Source organism: Seriola lalandi, unplaced genomic scaffold, assembly GCF_002814215.2.
Source record: "Seriola lalandi dorsalis isolate HSWRI2012SDOR001 ecotype SW California unplaced genomic scaffold, Sedor1 jcf7180002054671, whole genome shotgun sequence".
NCBI classification, from domain to species: domain Eukaryota; kingdom Metazoa; phylum Chordata; class Actinopteri; order Carangiformes; family Carangidae; genus Seriola; species Seriola lalandi.
In genome coordinates this window covers 805850-827395 of record NW_019525224.1, presented here as the reverse complement: position 1 = coordinate 827395, position 21546 = coordinate 805850, and the positions used below count along the sequence as shown (strand labels likewise).

Here is a 21546-nt window from a genome sequence, read left to right as displayed (position 1 = left end):
GAGATTTTTGTGAATTCAACAAATCAATTTCAGTCTTGCATCATTCCACTCTCTCAGGATCCCAGTCCTTTTTTGGAGTGGTGGAGTACCACAGCTGTAAGTTGCTCAGCAGTCACATTTTCAAAGTTGAAAATGATTGTATAAAATGGTATCTAGTCAAACAGACATGCAGATTAATTATAATGTGATCATGATGACAATCTAAATATCTCAAATCACTGTGTGTCCCCTTTCTACAGTACAGCCTTGACTCCCTCTTCCTTATTTCTAATCATAATCACAGCACTCCATTTAAAGGGTTAAAATCCCAAGGCTGAAGCTATTTTAGGGCAGTGTGATTCTGAATATTGATGAGTCAGATTGCCAGTGGTTGGTGAGAATCAATCCAGTTGAAGAATGGGAGTGTCGGAGCTGCTGGGGCTGTGGCCAAGTTGTTGTGCTGCTCCTCAGGCATACGTGAGAAGCTTTCCTAAACACCTATCTGCCTGCATCTGTATTCCCAGCCTGGCACTCAGCAGATGCTGATGGACCCTCAGAGTTGGGCAGATTTACATATTGGTGAATCCAAACGGGTGCATGTGAAATAAAGCATGGCAGGTCAACAGCTTGTTGTAGACGCTGTGCTTATACGGACAACGATCAAGAAAATGGACTGCAGAACTGGGCTCCTAACATCAAATTACAGCATCAAGCGTGTGTGTCCAACATTGTTTTGAGCCTGAAACCAATGCAGGCACCATAACATTGATTACTGTTCTGCCTGGTTTTGTGTGTGTGTGTGTGTGTGTGTGTGTCTCTGTGTCTCTGTGTCTCTGTGTTTGTTTGCGTGTGTGTGTGTTACTGAAGTACCCTACATGCTATAAGCAGCCCATATGCTTGCCATGACAAGAATAATTTATGTGCTTCTACCAGGTGACGTTGTGTGTGTCCTTCACTATTCAGGACAGGCAGGATTTGTCCTAACGTGAGATGTGTGTGTGTGTGTGTGTGTGTGTGTGTGTGTGTGTGTGTGTGTGTGTGTGTGTGTCTCAAAGAAAGAAACTGTTTCATTAGACTCTCACAAGGGGTCCAGCAAGACTGTGTAAACACTAGCATACAAATTGAGCTCCATTTTTATCCTTTCTTCCAAGATTTGAAACCACTAATCTACTGATCATTTACTTGTTTTATTACCATGAAGCTTAATGACTGCTCAGCAAGAGTTGAGTGGCCTTCTATTTGGCAATTTCTCCCCAAAATTAAAAATCTTAGTACAAGTAATTACTATAGTCGAATTCATTTTGTGGCTTCAAGCAAATGCTAATTAAATAAATTTGTCTTTTTTCTGTTCTGTTCCCTTTTTTCTGTTTTCTATGTATTGGTTTAATCAATACATAGAAAACCGGTGATGGTATGGGGGCGTCTCCATTTCTTTAGCAGATTTCCATACATGTCCCTTATACAATACACATAAAGTTATTGAAAATGTTCTTGGCCTCCATTGTTTGCATTGCAGTATCGAGGGCATAACTTTCACTCACGATCTATTCATACTTAGATTTGAATCATCACGGTTTCTAAGTAACACATTATTAACACATTATATCTGATTGCGTAAATTCATCAGTTTTTTCCCGAGTACCGTCTTCAAGTCATTCACAATCTGTTGTGGACATTTTTGACAGCTGGAAGTGCTAAACAAAAACAATTCCACATTGACCACTTAGCTGAGATAATGACAGCTCATATCTGTGTGTTTCATTCATTAGGATGACGTCTTATGTTTTCACTGACTTGTACCATGAATTTGCATGTGTTTATGTGAGGAAATAGAGCGGAATGAGATGCCTGCATTACTATGCATGAGCCTCATTAAATATGCGCTCATCAACTCTACTTTTTATTTGGATTCCCTTTGCAGTGGTACAAATCACTGGTAATCAACTGTGGTGACATTTTCCAGCAATTATAAGCAAGCTGTCCCCATTTCAGCAAGAGCTGGAGATGTATCACTCCATTTGCCCCCAAGTGCCACTGTGACAACAGAGAAGTCCCATGAGAGAGAAGGATATTTCATATAAGAAGGTACTAATAATGTTTACAGTGTGTAATGGTTCCTTATTTCCAAAGGAAATTTATTAGAAAAGAGTTAGAATGTCACTAATTTCAAATTAAATTTACCTAAAATAACCAGAAGATTATATACCTAATTGTTACTAAAACAGATGAGGAGTTTAAGAAAAACAAGCTAATTTCAAAGAAATTAAATTTATTTAGGTATTTTTTTTATTTTTCTGTTTAAGCTAATCCCATTCAGCCAACATGCTGAATACATACTTACTGTTATTAGCACTTAATATCACTGATAGTTGTAAATAATGTCATAAAACTTATGGATTAAGTTTTTCCTACACAACTGTATCGTGGTATTTTGCTCTTAGGAGGAAGTGCTACATTAAGGAGGAGTAGAGGGAAAATAGAATAACACAGAGAATAGGAGAATATAAAAAACAGATATGGCAGATATGGAGCCAGTGCTGTTGTCATCAAAAGCTAAAATCAATCAGGAAAATGGTGAAACAAATACTACCATCGTTATGTGTGTTCAAGTGTATTCAGTAAATATATCTATATTATACGGCACTGTACACACATGCATGTTGTGTTTGATGGTGCGTATTTATACACTTTTACTGTGCCAGCATTTTTTATTTTTTCCCATTGAAAACAACCTCCTTGGAGAGATGTGGTGAAACAGACTTCAGTCGACAGACAGACTTAAGCTCTCAGTATGTGGTCCCGCCGCTGTATTCCTTCTTCTCTAATGAAAGAGCGCCTCAGTGGTGAAGAGGAGACAAAAAAAACAAACAAATATCAGGCTCCCTAGATGCTGAGCTGCACATTAAAAGCTACTCTTTTCTGATGCGAGTACAATATAATTGGCTCCATTGTTACATGCATTATTTCCATGGTCGTTTGGGAGGCATTTAGAGGGAAGTGTAGCACCAGTATTTCTTACATGGATGATACTGTCTCATAGAACAGAATGATATTATATACACAGGCTCAAGTTTGCTAGGGTTGTTGACAGATGCAGCTTGCCACGTGCCGAGACTTTTGGCAGTTTGAACGCTCCTCCATGCCAGTACTCTGGTTTGAAACAAAATCTCTGCATTACAGCTGAGACAATGAAACCGAAGAACACCGCAGAGAAATGCTCACAAAGTCTGAACTGACAACTTGAGTAGTATGATACTGTACGATCAGTGCTCAAATTCATCTGGGGCTACACAACTTCAGACAGAAACATATTGCTTTCTGTCTGAACACACCTTTAGACTTCTGCCACTAGGCAATTGAAGTGCAATGGGAAATTCCGCTGATCACATTACGGAAGTTTGACCAATCATCCAATTTTCAGTCTTCACAAACATAATGTATTTTGTATCCGAACGTTAAGCTGTACCTCAGGATCCAGATCCATTCAGTGCTGCTTACACTGACAGTGTTTATAACTCAGCTTACACTTCAATTCTTTGAAGGACTGTCACCTGACACTTCCACTCTTTTCAATTCTCAAATTTATCGTGCACTTAAATTTCTCCTGGTGCTTCTGTCTCCACTGTCACTCCAACCTCTTTTCACTGCTTCATTCAGCTGCAACGTCAGTTCTTTTCAGTGCTTCAGCTTAAGCTATTGAAACCTTGAAAATTTGTCATAAATGCTTCAAGGAGTCAGTTTTCATTGTTTTCAGTTTTAAGACAATGGTTCAACTGCATTTTTTCAGCGGAAGCGGAAGCAAATGTAATTTGAACCAATGCTTTTTTTATCTTCGGGATTTCTTTCTTGTTCTCTTAGAGAGGTTTCGTCAGGCCGGGAGTCATAGCTGATGCGGCCACGTAAACAACACAACAATATTAGATACAATATTACTATGGCCCACAGGATATTGAATGTGATATTGGGCTGTACAGATAAACTTGACTTTCTACTATTGGGGCGATAGAAAGTTGATAGGTAATATTATTATGGTATTAGGAAGTATGGAAGTCCAGATTTGTCCATATATTTGTGTATTCCAGCATCATTTATGTCATAATAGTTTAATTTAAATATTGCGTCACTTGCCTTTATTGCATTGTAGTTCCTTACACACTGAACTGTTGTTACTGTAGATGACTGCTGACTTTCATTGTCATAACATTTATCATGTACCTTGTAAGGACATAACAAAGATTATTCCAGCAGCCTCTGGCATATGGTCACAAACCCTGAATAATGGGCTATTTCAGACATTTACTGACAGAGTAATTGCACTGGTAATTGCATAGAGTAATTGCATTTGCAGAATAGTAACCAGCAGCATATTCTAATAGTTATGGTCAGCTGCACAAGTACAGTGATACAGAGTGTATTTTGTATGTAGAGGCAGATGTTAATGTGTTTGCATGTTTGTGTAAAAAATGGCAATGAAGGTACACAAAAAGTTGGGAAGCAAGGTGAAAGTGTTTCTCTAACTGCTATTGGAAGGCTGCATCATCGAAACTCAAATTAATCATCTCCCAATTTTACTTCCTGGAATGGAAAACCAGGAAACATCTCAAGAACCTGATGATTTCCAGAAGATTTCCAGAAAACTGCACTGTTTTGTTTATATAAGCATTTTTAAAACCAGAAGCATAGATAGCATAGCAGAATGGTCACAGTTGTAGGATAGTAAAGATGCGCAGACATTTCCCGGTGTGCTTGACTCAGGTGCAGTTAAATAAATATCTCTTTGACAGTCTGTCAATATGAACATAGCAAACAGAGGGTAAGGTAAGTGAAAAAGCTCAGTCAGTAAATCAAAATGTGGGATTCTAACAATTGAATTGAAAAGACAATGAGTAGAAAGTAGCAGGTAAGTACAGTAGGAAAAGAGAAAAATACAGACTCAGAATTTAAGAAACACGGGCAGCTTGTGCTTAGTCTGCACTTGGAATCAATGTGGATACATTTGTAATAATAAAAGTGTATCTGTTCTCTCAGACAGATGAGTGACAGATATCTGGTATATACTGTATAGAGATCATTGGCAGCTTGGATTGCCCCTTAGCCAATTCAAGTCAATACTTTCAAAAGTTACCATCTTGCTAGCTCGACGTTCTGTCTTTGTGTTTGTCAGGACAGTGTTCATTGCCAGGCACCGATCGTCACGTAGCCACAGTCAGCCAACAACGGTGTCTACAACATGACTGCTATGAGTCTCTCTCCATTGTGTAATGTTAGTAATTGTATAGTGAAGAGGGAAGAACATACAAACATTTCAAGAGTTTGAGCAAACATCTGATATAATTCCCTGTTGTGCACTACAGACAATTCCACATCAGTAAGTGCTACTTGATGTGGAATTGATGTGTGCTACCACTGATGTGTCTTCCTGTTTCTTGTACTCTGCCTATAGCTCTGTGGGAACGCAGCCACACTTGGCTCAGTTTGTTTGTGAAATGTTTCTGGACTTGGATAAAGGAAAAGGCAACCCGTTGAGAGTGTGTGTGTGCAGGTGTGTGTCTGTCTGTGTCTTTGTACAGATCTGAGACACAGACTTTGCCTGAAAGACTTTTAATGGGCTTACTTAAATTATGTCCATACATCTGGCTCTGCATGCAATTCTCTTCATGTCAGGTTATTAAGAACTCAGCTGAATTTGTTACAATATTAGACCAATGAGAATGTAATGGTTTGAAACAACAGCATGTGGACGTGGACAAGGAAGGCAATAAGCTATGACGTTTTATTTTATTATGAAGTTACAGTGAGGTTATGGAGATTAATGACCCTGGTTTTCTTCTGAACTTTTAGGCTTTGTGTGGGCTTCATTAATCAATATAAATGAATTTGTGATGGTTGTTGTGTGCGCTGGCGTTGTGTGTATTTTTTATTGTTATTTTTTTGTAAACTGGGGTCTTAGTTTTGTAGTTTTGCTAGTCCTATCATTGAAAAATCTCTTACTCACCAGCTTCAGTGTTGAGATAATGTTGCAGGGTCTCCACTAAACACACACTGTCAAAAACAGTGCATGGAACAAACACTTGGGTGCTTATACAAATTTTAAACAAGAATCCACTTTAATCACATTGGGTAATAAAAAAAAGAATTTGCAAACAGCCATTGAGTTTGCCAAGCTGCAACTGCTTTCAACCTGGACCTGTCTTACTGTAATTGTGCACACAAGCCGCATTTTAATGCCAAAGTCAGAGCTTTGTTTTGTAAAATCACTTCCCCATGCCTAATACGGTGGATAAAGTGTTACTCGAAACAAAAATCATAGTCAAAATTACAAGAAAGGAAGTCAGGTTAAAAAACGTATAATGTGACAGCTGAAAACAATCAGAACCGTAACCACAGACAGTACTTTGCTGAGAGACACAGCTTTTCGCATATTATAATGTTAAGGGGCCACAGAAATGTACTGTATGTGTATATGCTGTAAAAATATACATATACGAAATTTCTTTAACAGCTTTCTCATTACAGTCTTCAACCTAACATTAGCTTTGTCAAAGTTGCCCAGTCCCGGTGTCCTACATTGGTTTATTCATTTTTTACATTTTCTTCAGGTGATGATGTTTCATTACCAGATAAATGAAATGACATGGGACAGATTTGTAATATTCTAACTACAAAAACACCTTAATTAAATGTCAGTTCAAACCTCTAACAAGTATATAGTCTCTTGACCTCTTACTGTATCACACCAGCTCTGCTCCTTTACTGAAATCTGCGTACTCCCCTTATAGGGTCGGCACTCATTTAGGGAGAACCAATCAAATGAGTTCAGTGAGTGATTAATTCGTCCTAATTGGTGGATGACGAGGAGTATTTGGAACTGCCGCCCCAGCAGGATGGCCCCGGCACCTCTACTCCCCAGCGAATGCCACCCCCGTTTGATCTGCACTAATCTAATTAACACTTTAACAGCAACACCTGGGCTCTTCACTGATGGATCTGTGGCTGCTGTTGTGTGCACACACAGACACTCAGACACAAACACACACATATGCACACATGCACACACATGCACGTGCATGCTTCACAGATGGGCCTTTGATGGCTCTGATGGTGGCAGGCGCAGGATGGTGATTGCACCTAACTCAAACACTCTCACAGAAACACATAATGTGACAGTCGTGCACTTCTGCACACACACGCACAGAATGCATGTGCTTTTAGTGTGGGAGTATGTGGTATTAGGTGACTTTCTCAGTCCCCAATATACATGTAACTGCTGGCTAAATGACGCGATTAAACTGTGGTCTGATGGTGCACCTGATTAGATTAGCCTCAGCTTGTGCTTTCTGCTCCAACTCACCACAGCCTTGAACCCAACCTTGACCCCAATTAGACCCACACTCATCAGAGACGGAGCTGAGGGACAGCGGTGCTGCAGAAGCTTATCATCCTGCTACTAATTGGCCTGATGAGGCGTTATAAATATGGTCATCGCAAGCCCCCTTAATCAATACGTACAGTGTAAAAGTGAAAAAAAAAAAGGAAAGAGAAAAGAGCAGAGAGGAAGAGAGAGAGAAAGAGACAGAGAACAGATGTGCATTTTTATTGCTTTCTGTTTTATGGATTTAAGTCACACCAAACAATAATCAGCCCTCTTTAATCACCCTTAAATGTTTTAATATGGTCAATAAAATCATATTAAATCTTGCCCCATCATATCAGCACAGGTTACATATGGGTTGGTGGTTGATCTGAATGGACCGAGACACCAAAGCAAACTGGCTTCATGACGACTACTGCTGTCTGAATGCTGTCTGACTTTAGTGAATCAGCATCAGCTCAAGTTTGTGTGCACATACATCAAATTTTACTTTTTTATTTTGTGTTGCTCTCAGAGGTGTCTTATTGAAGATGGGGATTTAATTGGATGTTACTGATAGACAACTAACACACCTTTAAACCAAGTCCCCAACTTCTCTTAAAGGAGCAAAAGAGCCTGCAGAGAAAACTGAAAATGACATTAACATTAATTTGATAAAAAATGTAATGCAATTCTGTGTAATTCTGTAGTTTATCTGTGATGTGTATGGAACCACAAATGTAGACTCCTTTGTCTCTCTGAATGGAGACAACCGGAGATTAACCTGTGGCTGTTTCATTAACTGTAGGTCCAGTGCAGATTGAATACATCTGCGGTAGCCCCGAGTCACTTCCTGTTTATAAGGAAACAGTTTAAAAAGATACACACAGTAGCAAGTTATTTAGGTTGTGTACATCCCATTCTGTAAAAGCAGTGAAACAAGGCTCTAAATAAAGTATTTATATAAAGCTTTCAGACAAGCTTTATTAGTTCCAGTTCAGGTGTTTGACTAAAAGTAAAACATGTAATTTAAGTGTCGCTGAAGTAACTTGATTTTTAGTCCCAGATGTGTCGGTTACTGCATCTCACAAGCAACTGAGTTACAGCTTCTGTTGTTTACACTGATTTATGAAATAAACAAAGCGCATCTAGTCAGCGCTGCAGTCCTGACAATAAAAAAGCCTCAGTGATGAGAGAGAAGGCAAGACTTATTCAAAACAGTTGGATGACAAACAACAGCTCAGCTGTAATTCTCCACAGTGTGTTAGACAACACAACTCATCAAATGTTGAAGCAGATGGGCTGCAGCACGTGAAATTTAAACTCCTGCCACAAGAGCGAGATGAGAAAGGTGGAGCACATTAACAGTAAAGTGGATGTTTTATGAGTGAAAAAACAGCACAAGGTAGGATCTTGTTTCTCGTTTGACTCGCTGACAAAAGTGTCATGATTTGAGTTTATCTGTAACATAAAGGTTCATTACCGAATTTGCAACGATCATAGTTAAATTTTTAAAAAAAAGAGCATTCTTTGTTATTATTTATAAAGAGTTTAACACTCGAAACCTTTTGTAATCTGACTCATCAGGACCGTGTGGGTCTGGTTCTATCACATTTGATTAATATTGCACTGGAAACATGAGCAAATCCCACAACTATGATCATTCAAACCATCCTTCGAAGAAGTTTGACAGTGGGAGGAGGACTTTAACACAGGAGACTATGTTGAGAATGTTGTTTTTATGTTTTTTTAATGGATTTAATCAATATATTTGCCATTTTATTTTGAGGACTTTTTGAAATAACCGAAACCTCCAACATAGGCCAAAAATTGTTGGGTTTTTTTTGGGGCCGCATAGCTTATAGTGTGTTGCTGTTTGAGAAAAAAGGGTTTCAGCTGCTGCTGATTAAAGTATAATGGTTTGTTGGATGTTTTTTCTACCAGCATGAGATGCCTTTGTCTGGGGAAAATTTCCTTTAATTTTGGTCTCATCTTGGTCTTGGACACTCTTCAGTCCGCACATTTACTTTCTTGGTATAAGAAAAAACACGGCTGTATGCTATGTGTTTCTTGCCATATGGTTCTGAGTGATTCTTCCTTTGCAGTTCAAATATCCAAATCCAGTCATCCATCCATCCTTTCATTCATTCTACCCGCTTTGTCCTTGTCAGGGTCGCAAGGGACTGGAAACCATCCCAGCATACATTTGGCTTAAGCCAAGAAAATACGGTCAGAGCTGGCAGTCAAACACAAGGCATTTATTGTATGTATATTTCAGGGTAGTAATGAGATCAAAGTTAACCCTGCCCAGAGATTTGCCCTGTATTTGGAGTTAACATGCTTGTGTTGCCAGAGTTGCCCATTGACAGGGACTGGTGTGAGGGAGATGGATAATTTCAGCAGGAAAATGTACCATCTCAGTGAACATCTGTCATATTCCATAGTTCCATATCCCAGCATAGCGCAGCACCTTCTTTTCACAGGCTGGGATGTTGGCAGAATGCACGTGTGGTTACATAATCTGGAGGAATTTACAGTGTGTTGTTACTGAATCAGCATGGATCATATTCATTGTGGATCATTTCCGGCACCCTGTTCAGTACATGCCTTGAGGAATCTGTGCTGTTCTCTAGGCAAAAGGGAATCCAGCTGCATGTATCTACAGAATAAAAAAAGGGGGAAAAGAGTATAAAGATATATAATCTGACAAAAACAAATCCTTGCAACTGTAGTCACAAAATCTTAGGTTAGAAGAGTGTGCACAAAGGAGGGGAAGAGATGAATCAGATAGCAGAAAGGAAAAGAAAGAAATATAGAACCACAGAGCCTACTTGACAGTCCTTTGAGCATCAGCTGTGGGGGAAAATTGGGACTTGTTTCACTTGAATGCATGTTGAATTGTTCTCTGTTTTGTAGAGTTTCTCTCCAGCTGAATCATTTGAACTATTCATTTTGTTCTCTGTAGAGAAGAGCTAGATTTATGGTAGCCTGACACTTATACTTGTATTTACTGTGTGCATAGATCTCTTGTTGTAGTAAACCATACAGACTGTATTCCTGCCACAATGGCTCATTAAATTTCTTTCATTTTGTGTGTGATGCTCTGTGTTGTGACCATATGCAACTACATTGACTAGCAAACCACTAGAGGAAAACACTGCAAACTATACTCTCATTAAATCTAACAACGATACAATTAAATTTTAATTGTTTGCTCAAAGAATCTTAATTAAATATGATTTTTCTAACCACAAGCTCAAATCTCACATCCATTTTTAAAAAGCAAATAAGAAAATTCAGTCAACAAATATTAGACATTTAAGGTGAAGGCACTAATTCAAAAGACTTATTATTCATTTTAGTATTATTATTATTATTATTATTATTATTAATGCAAAACTTAACCTTTACATTTCAGCATTTCAGTTTCAAAACTGATCTCAGCTGTGTAAACAGATCTCAGTAAAATGTTTCAGTGAAAAGATTCAAACAACTTGAAGTTTAGGGTTTTATATCCTTTGTGTTGGCCTTCAGCATTTCCAATAAGATTTGTATTTTTATATCGCTACCACAAACAAGCAAAGCTACCTGGGGTGTTATTTTCACACTTCAAGCAGAAAGTGCAATATATTTTGTGTTTTCAAGTTTCCTACCCACGTGTGCTCAAGGAGGTCATTTTGAAAAGTGGGCTTTACTACGGAGGAGGAGAGAGTGCATAAAACTGGAGGAAGAGTCATTTTGTGAAGATACACAGTGACTGTTTCCTCTGATATCTCCATAGAACCACTAAATGGATACCCCCAGTGTTCTTGATTACATGGCAGACACTCCAAATACAGTTAAATCATATTTCAAACTGCAGCTGAAGCCAAAGACTAGAACCAAAACAGGTAACTAGGCAGCCAAACAGGCATCTCCACTCTCTATGGAAGAGGTTAAGTCTGACTGTGTCTGCTGCAGAGGTCTGGTATTCCTGTTGAAAGAGTACCCTTGCCACAATTATTTTTTTTTCTGGGCTAGAGTTTTATTAGAAGAGATGGCCAAGGGAGCATAGCTGCTGGTTGCATAGGAGCATGACTGTGAACCACACAGACCCAGGTGTGCTGCAAACATGCTGCAGGACACCTAAAGTCAACTGGACAGGACAGTGTGTTTCTATTAGAGCAAGAGGAGGAACGTCAGCCAAGTTCATGCTTCTAAATCAATTGGTTTTCTATCTGTGCCAAACAGTGCAATTTTATTTTGCACATTTAGCCTGGCTTTTTTAGTGAGCATAAGCCATAGTCTCGCCCTAAATGCCAACACAACAAACTTTCATTTTGTAATTAAAATGATGAAATCAACAACAGACTCCAAACCTGCCTGTTTGTGTCACTTGACTGATTAGTGGACAAGCCTCAGTCAGATAAATCTTAACAGAATATCAGGAGGTACAAGAGATAAGGCGCAGGAGGATTTGTAGCTGTTAGTTTTACAGCACTACTCAACAAAATTTGAAGGCATTTAAGATGATTAACTTGTGTCTTTAAGCCTTGGGCTGGCTTCCTGAAAGAATATTAGAAATTGCACTTCAGTCAAATCCATGAAATTATATTTTAGTAATTTTGGATCTTGTCCCATTTACATATTTAATCTTCTACGTAGTAAGATTTTATGGAAAATAGTACAATAATAATACCACACTACAGTAATATTTTAGCACCTTACAGTCACTATTGTGGAATGAGATGATACTGAGATTCCAGTGTAATCATGTCTTTCTTTATTTTCCTGGTAAGCCAGTTTTAGGTTGTACTGAGCCTACACACTTTTCCTGCTGCAAAACATAGTCTGATGATGTAGATATAAGAGAATCCTCAGATTCTTGATGCAAATGAAAGAGCATCATTTGAAAGTTGATGGCAGGTATAGAAGAAAAACTTTAAAGTTTATTCAACTAAATGCAATTTCTAAAGAAACAAGGTAAGTATATTAGCAGGCTCGCCAGCATATATATACATATAAGTCATGGTTGTCATGCCTCTGCGCTGGCGACAGCCGTGGCCAGAGGCATTGTTTTCCGGTTATCCATCCCATCTCATCCCATTCTAGTGAACGTGATATCTCAGGAAAGCCGTGAGGGAAAGAAAGCCTTTCTTCAAATATGGTACAAACATTCACTTGGACTCAGGGATGAACTGATTAGATTTCGGTGGTCAAAGGTCAAGTTCACGGCGTCCTCACAAAACACATTTTTGGTCATAAATTCATATGGTAATTATGACAATTCTCTATATATGATAAAATGATCAAGGTCACCTTCACTGTGATATCATAATGTTCTGCATAAACTCTTCTGGCCATTATTCAATGCTGTAACTCAGAAACAGAAGGGGAGATTGTGACCATATTTCCTGCAACTTCTCTGGTTGGTGGAGGTATATAGCCGTGGGGCAGTAATTGTAGTTTATTTTAATAATAATGAAAACAATGGTAACAATGAAGAAGGCTAGTATGGAATTCAGTCCTTACCCCTGTACACTTTCTTTTTAAAAAGGTCACTGGGAGCAGTCTTGCATGTTGTCTTTGTACTGACTCTGGTACAAAATGACTCTAACAGCAGCAAACACAGCTGTACAGGAATGTTTGTCAGCGTCACTGAAAAAATTGTGAAAGACCTTCCCAGGGACCTAACAACCAGCTATTATTGGCCACTGTGTGACATGCGACGCAGCCAACCTCTACTCTGCACAACGCCAAATCCTTCAATTTTTATCTGCTATTGCTATTGTAATTCTGGTTATAGTTAATTATTAATCAGTTCCAAAATGATAGTATATTTTGAGACTGTATCAATATTCTGTTCTTCCCTGCTCAGGGTGGTGCCCCAAGGATAATAAGATATCAATTGAAGCAGTTATTTAAAGTTAATATTTGTTAATTTCTCATATGCCAATAATTGATAACCTACTAATGCCCAACATATTTGTCTGTTCAACATGCAGCAATTGTGTGTTAATAAAAAAGAAAGAAAAGCAACTGTTATTTACAATATTAGTATCCCAGAGAAGGTCTTAGGATTGAATCAGAGCTCTGTATTAAAACATTAATTTGGCATTTGAAAGTTCCCTTCATGTCTTCCAGTTAATGCTTCTACATCCGTTTAGTGCAGTACACACTGCCAGGCTCATTCTTCTGGTCAATTAACTATCCTCTCATTTGTATGCAGGGAGGTTAGTTATTAGTGATGGAGGCTGAAGTGAATATAGCATGTGAATTTTTCCTATCAGATGTCAAGTAAACCCAATGCAGTCAATGAATCAGTTATATACTCTGTATGCTAAACACAGGTATAGTTTCTCCCACATATATTATTGTAGAACATCTCAATACAGAACTCAATAATTTATTGACAATATAACGTCACATTGAACATTTCAAAGCAAAATGCTGCATCATAGTCAGCAGAGACATGGTCAGTGTGAAGGGACATGCCTTAGGCTACTTGCAAGCCTGATGTTTGAAATGGAAATATGAAAAAATAAAAACACTGATAAAACCTTAATATCCATTTCAAAACAGTTTACATATTGAGAACATGTTAACAAATCATGTCAACCACATGAAAATATTCGAACTCTCCAAGAATACAGGTGTGTAAATAAAATAGCACTCCTAACACAGAAAATAATTTTTTAACATCAGGTGCAGACAGGGACCTCGGGCATTTCACAGTCGATAACCTTTTACTCTCTTCCTGTTCTACATATGTAAGACTTAAGACTTAATGACCTGTCATTAATATTCCATGTAATATTTCTTTGAGTTCATTTCAAAGACTCTGTTCCAAAATGAAAACCTTGCAGTCCCTTGGAGTGACATTTTTGCACAGTGTAGAAGCTATCAATATCTTTTGAGTCAAATTGTACAGAAGGAAGGAGACGCAAAAAAGAATATATTAAACACTGTTATCAATGTGTCACCCTCCCACTGCCACCCCCGTATTTCTCTTGCTCTGTCCTCTGGGTGAATGCTAACCATGCTTAAGAGGTTGATGAAAGAAATAGATCACTTGCGTAGGTTGCAATGGCCCAGATAAGAGCCTCACGTGGCTGCCATCCTTCTGTAATTAACTATTGTCAAAGTGATTAATCATATGTCTATAGAGGTGGAGTGCAGGAGGCTGCCAGCCACCTGTGAGGTGGAAGTGGAGCTAAAATGTTCAAGCGAGCATTTTGAATCTAATTATTGGTAAAAATCACTGCATTAATACCTATGCACTACTAAATTAAACATGAAAGTCTGTCTTTTACACTGACAACACACTGTTTAACTTAGTGTCTTGAGTAAGTAAAGCTCATGTCAGCCGCTACCAACACCCACGTTCACACACTCAGTCACGCCTGCTGTGCACCACAGAGTTGAGCCCCTCTAAAGTTAAAGTACTTAAAAGAAAAGTAAACCAGTGAACCCAGATTCCCACTTTACTGTAATTTGGTTTTACTCCAGTTGATCTGTGATCTGCATCTGTCTGAGTAACGCAGCCAGCTGCAGACAGCATGCCATTACCTAATGAGCTGTTTGCTCTACTGTCCAGCAATATGCCCCACTAAAAGTTGCTTTTGGAAAAGGGTCAGGGATAGTTAAGATCAAAGATGTGAAATTGAAAAAAAGTATAGCTGTTTGATGTAACATTCATTTCATGTTTGATATCAATCAAGATGATGATTTTTATGCTAATGGAGACAAAGCAATGGGGGCCCAGACTGAAGCTAGATTGAAACTGTACAAATTAGTAAATGTTAGCATGTTAACACAGTAAAGTTTTTGAACATTGTAAACATTACACCTGCTAAACATCAGCATTGTCATTGTAAGAATGTTAAATACGGACCATAGCATTTAGCTCAAAGCACTGCTGTGTCTAAGTTCATCTTGACAGAGCCACTAGTTTGGATGCAGAGTCTCTGTCTTGTTTGCAGCTGTCTCTGCTCTTGCTGAAGCGATGCTGATAGAGAACAGGTCAGTTGATGCTTTCAGTACTAAAGCTTCATGAATATTAGTGTAATGCTTCCTGCACATCACAGGGATGCATATGCAAATATCAGTGGGCTTTGACAATGATTGATGGAAACACCAGAAGAAATCATTTTGAGTGATGCATTTTACTAATGCAAAGTGAACTTGAGTATCATACTTTTTTTTTTTTTTTTTACATGTATATTCCCAAACAAAAGTCTGCCAAGAGTGAGAAACAGAAAATGGAACATATTTTTTAAGAGAGACCAGAGTCATTTTGGAGGCCCTTAGAACACAGTTTATTTGTCACATAATGAGAGTGTCTTTTCAGTGCCAAGAGAAAAGAAAATGTCTGCATTTTGGTAAAAATGAGCTGTGCACAAGGAAGAAAGGAAGAGAGGTAAAAAGATGAGGCAGATGAAGGCATAAAGGTAGAGGAACAGTGTTGTGCTTGCAGAAATACTGTCACCAGTGGGTTTTCATGTCTCCGGTGTCTGGATTTTTTTTTTCTAAGCCTTTTTATGTCTGTCATTATTTCTCTAAGCATTTGAAGAGGCCTGTACAATAGCCAGTGGTTTGGTGCTGAGAGCAAGTACTAGTGAAGGGCCAGAAGAGAACAAAGAACCCTCTGGCAATTTGATTATAATATCACACCTATTCAGAGAGTTAATATGGTGTCTCAGATGTCAGGCCGTTCTGTTTCACTTTCCCCTCACCATTCCTCTGTCTCTTGCTCTCATCCTCTTCTTTCTTTTTGCTTTGTGCTGGGGATCAGCCCTCACTCGAGGCGCTTTGATGAAATCCTTTCAAGACAGAATGTGACGGTCTGAAATGTCATTCTCAGATCAGATGTCTCTGAAACAAGGCCTGTCATATCATTTGGTATGCTCGACTTCATTAGCTCTTTGTTCAGTTTCATGTCAGGTCTCACAAACACAATCGCTCTGGGAAATCTCTTGTGGCTTCCTGGTTTTTCTCCCACTTATGTTTTACAAAGAAAATTATCCCATACATTAGAAGGAAAGCAGTGCTATACTTCATGGGGATACAGTGACTTCTTCTGCTCTTACATTCTTCAGTTCCTCTGATGGTCCAAGGGTTGGCCCTTAACTTTTCACCCTTCATCATCTTTTCATCTTTGCATCATGGTCAAGGTCAAATTTTTGATTTGTCCAATACTTTGGTTTATGACTAAATACCTGCAAAACTAATTGCATTGCCATCAGCTGCAGCTGTGCATAGTGCTAATTAATGAATGTTACCGTGCACCATACCTAACACGCTAAACTCAGATGGAACATGGTAAATAGACATCAGCATGTCTGCTTGACTTTTACTGTAATAATGTAGTCATTTTTATATAATATTTTTTATTACAACATTTTTATATAAATCCCACAGGAGAAATGGCCAAAAAGTACCATGCACTGTAACTGTAACTGTATTGCTGCTCATAAAAGTTGAATTAAGTGTTGCCAGACAAACTAACAAGGAGCTGAAAAATGAAAAGTCAGACTGAGTGGAGTGTCTCAATCAACAGTATACCAGCAGAAGTTTTCTGACACCTGGAGGGAAAATTCCCTGTTGATGTAACTCTAGCCCGGAGTGAATGTGAACATCTTTTCTTGGCCAGGTACTGCCAGGGAGTTTATAATTGAGTTGAGACTCAGGAAATACTCATTAAGACGTTGTCAGTCACCAGAGGAGGCCACGCTCAATGTGTTTAGACACCACTGAGACTGCAGGTATCCCAGAGCCCTGCTCTTCTCCAGCTGGAGGGCAAAAGTGTACGTTTGTGTGCAGGTTTGTGTGTGTGTGTGTGTGTGTGTGTGCACGCGCACGTGCGTGTGCGTGAGTGTGCGTACATTCATGTGTGATTGTGTGCATGGGTTTAATAAACTCACAGGTCCGTGGAGCACCATCTGCCTGCAGTGTTTGATTGAGCTGGAGCTGGTTATGAGGGACACCCCTGTCACTCATTATATTCAAATTGTTTCCTGTTTTAAGTTAATTTGACTTTCATGGGATTTTTATGTACAGATACATGTAGCATGCTGAAGTTCATGTAAATAATGTAAAGGAGCTCACCTATCTTACATTTAAAATTCCACTCTTGTACTCTTCCACTCAATGGATTGAAAATTAGTTTAGTAGACACAAGTTTTTGACCTGAAGCACATTATGTTGTTCCTGACCTCAATATGTCATTTCACTGAATATTCTACAGCTGATGTGATAATTAAAACGACCCTCAAGGTGTCTGACCATTGATCGTTTGAGCTCCCTTTGCCTGCCTCAGATGAAATTGATTAGAGCAATATCTATGATGAGAACAGGCAAACAGAGAAAACACACACATGCATATATGCATACACACAAACACAAACACACACACACACACATACACACACACACACACACACACACACAAGCTGTGCTGACATTGGGTTCCAGAATTTGGTCCCCACCAAAGTGTTGGATCCCTCAAGTACAGTGGGTTCCCCCTTTTCTCACCCCATGAATTCAGTAAAACAAGGCCACACACACACACACACTGAGTAAAGCAGAGGATTTGTGTACAGCACGAGGTAACACTGGGTCATCAGTCTTCGTCAGTAAACTATCAATAAGATAGAGGCAGAGAAAGTCATGCAAACACACTGGTGGGTTTAGGGTAGACAGAGTGATTATAGTAAAACAAAAAGGATGACTGTTCTACACAATTCTAAATTTATAAATACTTTTCATCACTGCCAACTATGAGCTCGTACATGACTGAAAGCAAAATCATTTCACTAATACCTCTAATACCAATTTGCTCCTGGTCTTACTGTTTAAATGGAATTGTTTAATGCTGTAAACAAGACATGAAATTGAAAAGAATCTTTCACTAACTAACAAAACACTTTCACAAGGAGCTTGAACAGTCGTCCACATAGAACTACACTGTGAAACTGGCTCAGCTGGAGCAATAATTTAGTGGCCATCAGCTGGAACAGAAATGCCCTCCTATAGGCTTTTTAGTTAGTGTGTTAAACAAGGGCGTTCTCTTTATGACCTTAAAAAAACCTTATAAAATAAGATTTTTCGATGATCGGTGATGTGTTTTTTTTTTTGTTTTGTTTTGTTTTTCTAATTCAAAATCCAACTGCTACTGATGTGGATTTTCTTTTCTTAGTGTGTGTGTGTAAGTGTGTATTCCACTGTGTTAATGTGCATGGATCATCTCGCTCCTCTGTGTTTTGTAACAGGGGTCGATGAGACAAGTCGACATGCGCTCAAAGGTGAATCTACAATGCAGGAGAGAGCTCCAGCAGCATTTTCAGTGAGACAGATGGATGAAGTTTATTAAGCATGTGACAGTTAACACCCCCAGCAGGGAGAAAACACTGCAGCGGATAAATAAATGTTGGCTTTACCAGCCCCTGCCTCCTGTTATTTATATACAAGAGTCAACATTACTATTAGGTGTGAATTATGGCAGCAAATGATTATTGCTGCTATGATCATTATGAATGCCATCCTCTCACTGTATGTATAAGCTATATTTCTTCAATTGTTATAAAGATTGCAGATGCTCGAAGGCCAGTAAATGGATTACGTATCTTATTTGGAGCTTTGCACTCAAGCTCCGGGAAAGCTTCTTTGTAATCAAGAGCAGATTCTCCTCCCTGGCTCGAACAGACGTGTAGAATGATTATATTTAATTTCTGTTGTATGCATGAAGTAACATGGGTTAAGTTAAGGCTTTATTATTTTTTCAAGTCATTCTTTCGTCTCCAATATTGAACCAGCAAATAAAAATGTGAAGTGTGAAGATTCTAAAAGGAAAGTTCGGAAATCTCAAGGCCCCTGTATGATCACTGTAATTTTACAGATCATGTTGAGGAAAATAGTTTGTCTTGATCTTCGGTGCCCCAAAGCATTGTGGAAGATGTGTGTTAAATCCAGCTCTGAGCTCTCGGGAATCTTTAAAATGGATGAGCGTAAACTTTGCATCGTATGCTTATACTTTGATCCCACACGGCATAGCTTTCGGGACACTTTTTCTTTCTTTTTTTACCACTCTATCTGTTCTTACAAGTATGAATTTAAAAATGTGGATTCCTGGCCTTTCCCTAGAGATGTGGCGAGTGTTTACCAGAGCTTTTAACATTCGTACGTGAACGTGAGAGCGCATATTTACAGTGTGGTGATTTTTTTTTTTTTCACCCTTATGCTGCCAGTTTGATAGTGGGCTCAAGCCTGTAGCAGACTGTTATTGGAGCTTTCAAGCTTTGTTAAAGGGTCTTACATTAATGTAGAACGTGACGGTAAGTGTTAGCTTTTGGTTTGAGTGGATTAATTTAATCACTCACACAGCTAATCATTCATCTAATAAGGATTTTTCCATGATTCGCTTCACAAATAGATTCTCTGGGATAAACTCTGTGACTTCCTTTAACTGTGTGTGTGAAAGAGCGAGAGAGATAGAAAGTCCTGCAGAAGCTGATATGATCTTGATTTTGTCTTTCACTCTGTTAAAGTGCTTGTACTTGCTAAGCCTTTGTGCTCATAATAATTTAATTTCTCATAATGTCTTCTTGGTAGCCTCCTCTCTAGTGTTACCTTCTCCATTATTCTTCTCATTTCTTTCTCTCTAGACATGACACCACTATCCTTCCTTTATTTGCTTCATCTCTTTTTTCCATGTATATTCTGTGTTCATATCCTCATATCACTTTTTTAACTCTGCGCCACTGTGTGTTTATTCTCCAGACGCTGCCAACCACGACATATGAGTTGGAGATTGTGGCTAAGGACATGGCAGGAAGTGAGGTGGGCCTAACAGGAACAGCCACGGCTACCATCACCATCACAGACGAGAACGACCATGCCCCTGAGTTCACACATCCACTGGTGAGAAACATAACTTTTTTCCTCTCTATTTCTTTTGAGCAGTGTATTTTCTTTTTTATCCCCTTGTCACTCACACGTAGCCTCTACAGACATTATGTAGAAAAATTGTGTTTGTTTACCCCTCCAGGGAAGTCAGAGGTCAGGGTAAGTTAAGAGTTATATATACTGCATTTCTTCAAGGACTTAGGACACATCAACAAAGCAGATATTTCCCAATAACAAGTTAAAACCAAGGTCTCCTGGTTAGGGACAGTTCTCTCACTAATGGAGGAATTGTTGAGGCATGTGGTGAGTCCTGTGAAGCTTTTTTAGTCTAAAATGTCAGTTCTACTTTAGTTTGCTTCATAAATGACATGGTAGTGAATATGACATTATGATTAGCAATTTTGTTGTTTGGGTTTGTTTGATTGTGGATAGCTTCTGGTCCCTGGTAGCACAGTTAAAAGTGAAGTTACATACAACAAACAAGAGGTCAAGCTCCACAATAATTAACATAAATTCTCAAATAACAGCCAGTATTCAAATAATATCCAGTAGTAATGAAAGCCAGATTGAAAAAAAAAAAAAAATTTGAAAAATTGTGGATAGTGGTTGAATTTACCTGTGCAGTCATGGTTCACATGCCAAACTCAGAATAAAGTTAATTTTCCTTGCACTAATTTCACTAGCGCAACAACACAGTCATGTCATATTCACCAGTCTGCTGCTCTGTTTTTTTCCTTTGTAAAAGAAAAAGTTTTTCACTCAATAATTTGAATTGTTTCTACTTTGCAATTCTTTTGCTCAATATTAAACCACAGCCAAGACTTCTGGAGATGTTTTACATTCCAAGCCTTCCAGAGAAGAAAGGGACGATGCCATTTGAGCCCCCAAATGCTTTTAATGTGAAACACCTTTCCAGGAATTGTTAAGATTTGTTGCTCAACACTGAGTGATTATTGTGTCAATGTCAGTCTGACATGAGTTCAGATCAGAGAAGTTGCAAAATGTCTTTAAGAAATGGTAAAATATACCAGTAGAAAGAGAAAAAATAGCAATAAAGGTCTCTATTTTGAACCTTTTCTAAATTTTATATATTATTTTAAAAGGTCTATGCCTGGGTCAGGCTTTTCTAATACCCTGACCAGTTATGAAACCCAACCACCCCAACCAGAGCAGCGAACCACCAACTACACACACACAACAGTAGCTTACATGTATGAGGATGTAGGTTACCTGTGTGTGTGTGTGTATGTGTGTGTGTGTGTGTGTGTGTGTGTGTGTGTGTGTGCGTGCGTGCGCGAGAGAGAGAGAGAGAGAGAAGGTGGAACCTGGACCTG

General features: G+C 38.7%; 1 protein-coding gene across 1 annotated transcript in view; it reads left to right on the top strand.

The window, feature by feature from the left end:
- The window catches only part of cdh13 (cadherin 13, H-cadherin (heart)), a 310913-nt gene that overhangs the window by 206704 nt on the left and 82663 nt on the right, over positions 1–21546 (top strand). Inside the window, exon 9 of the mRNA XM_087177984.1 lies at positions 20087–20227. Within this exon, the coding sequence (XP_087034110.1) occupies positions 20087–20227 (141 nt within the window). The remainder of the gene's footprint in view (positions 1–20086; positions 20228–21546) is intronic.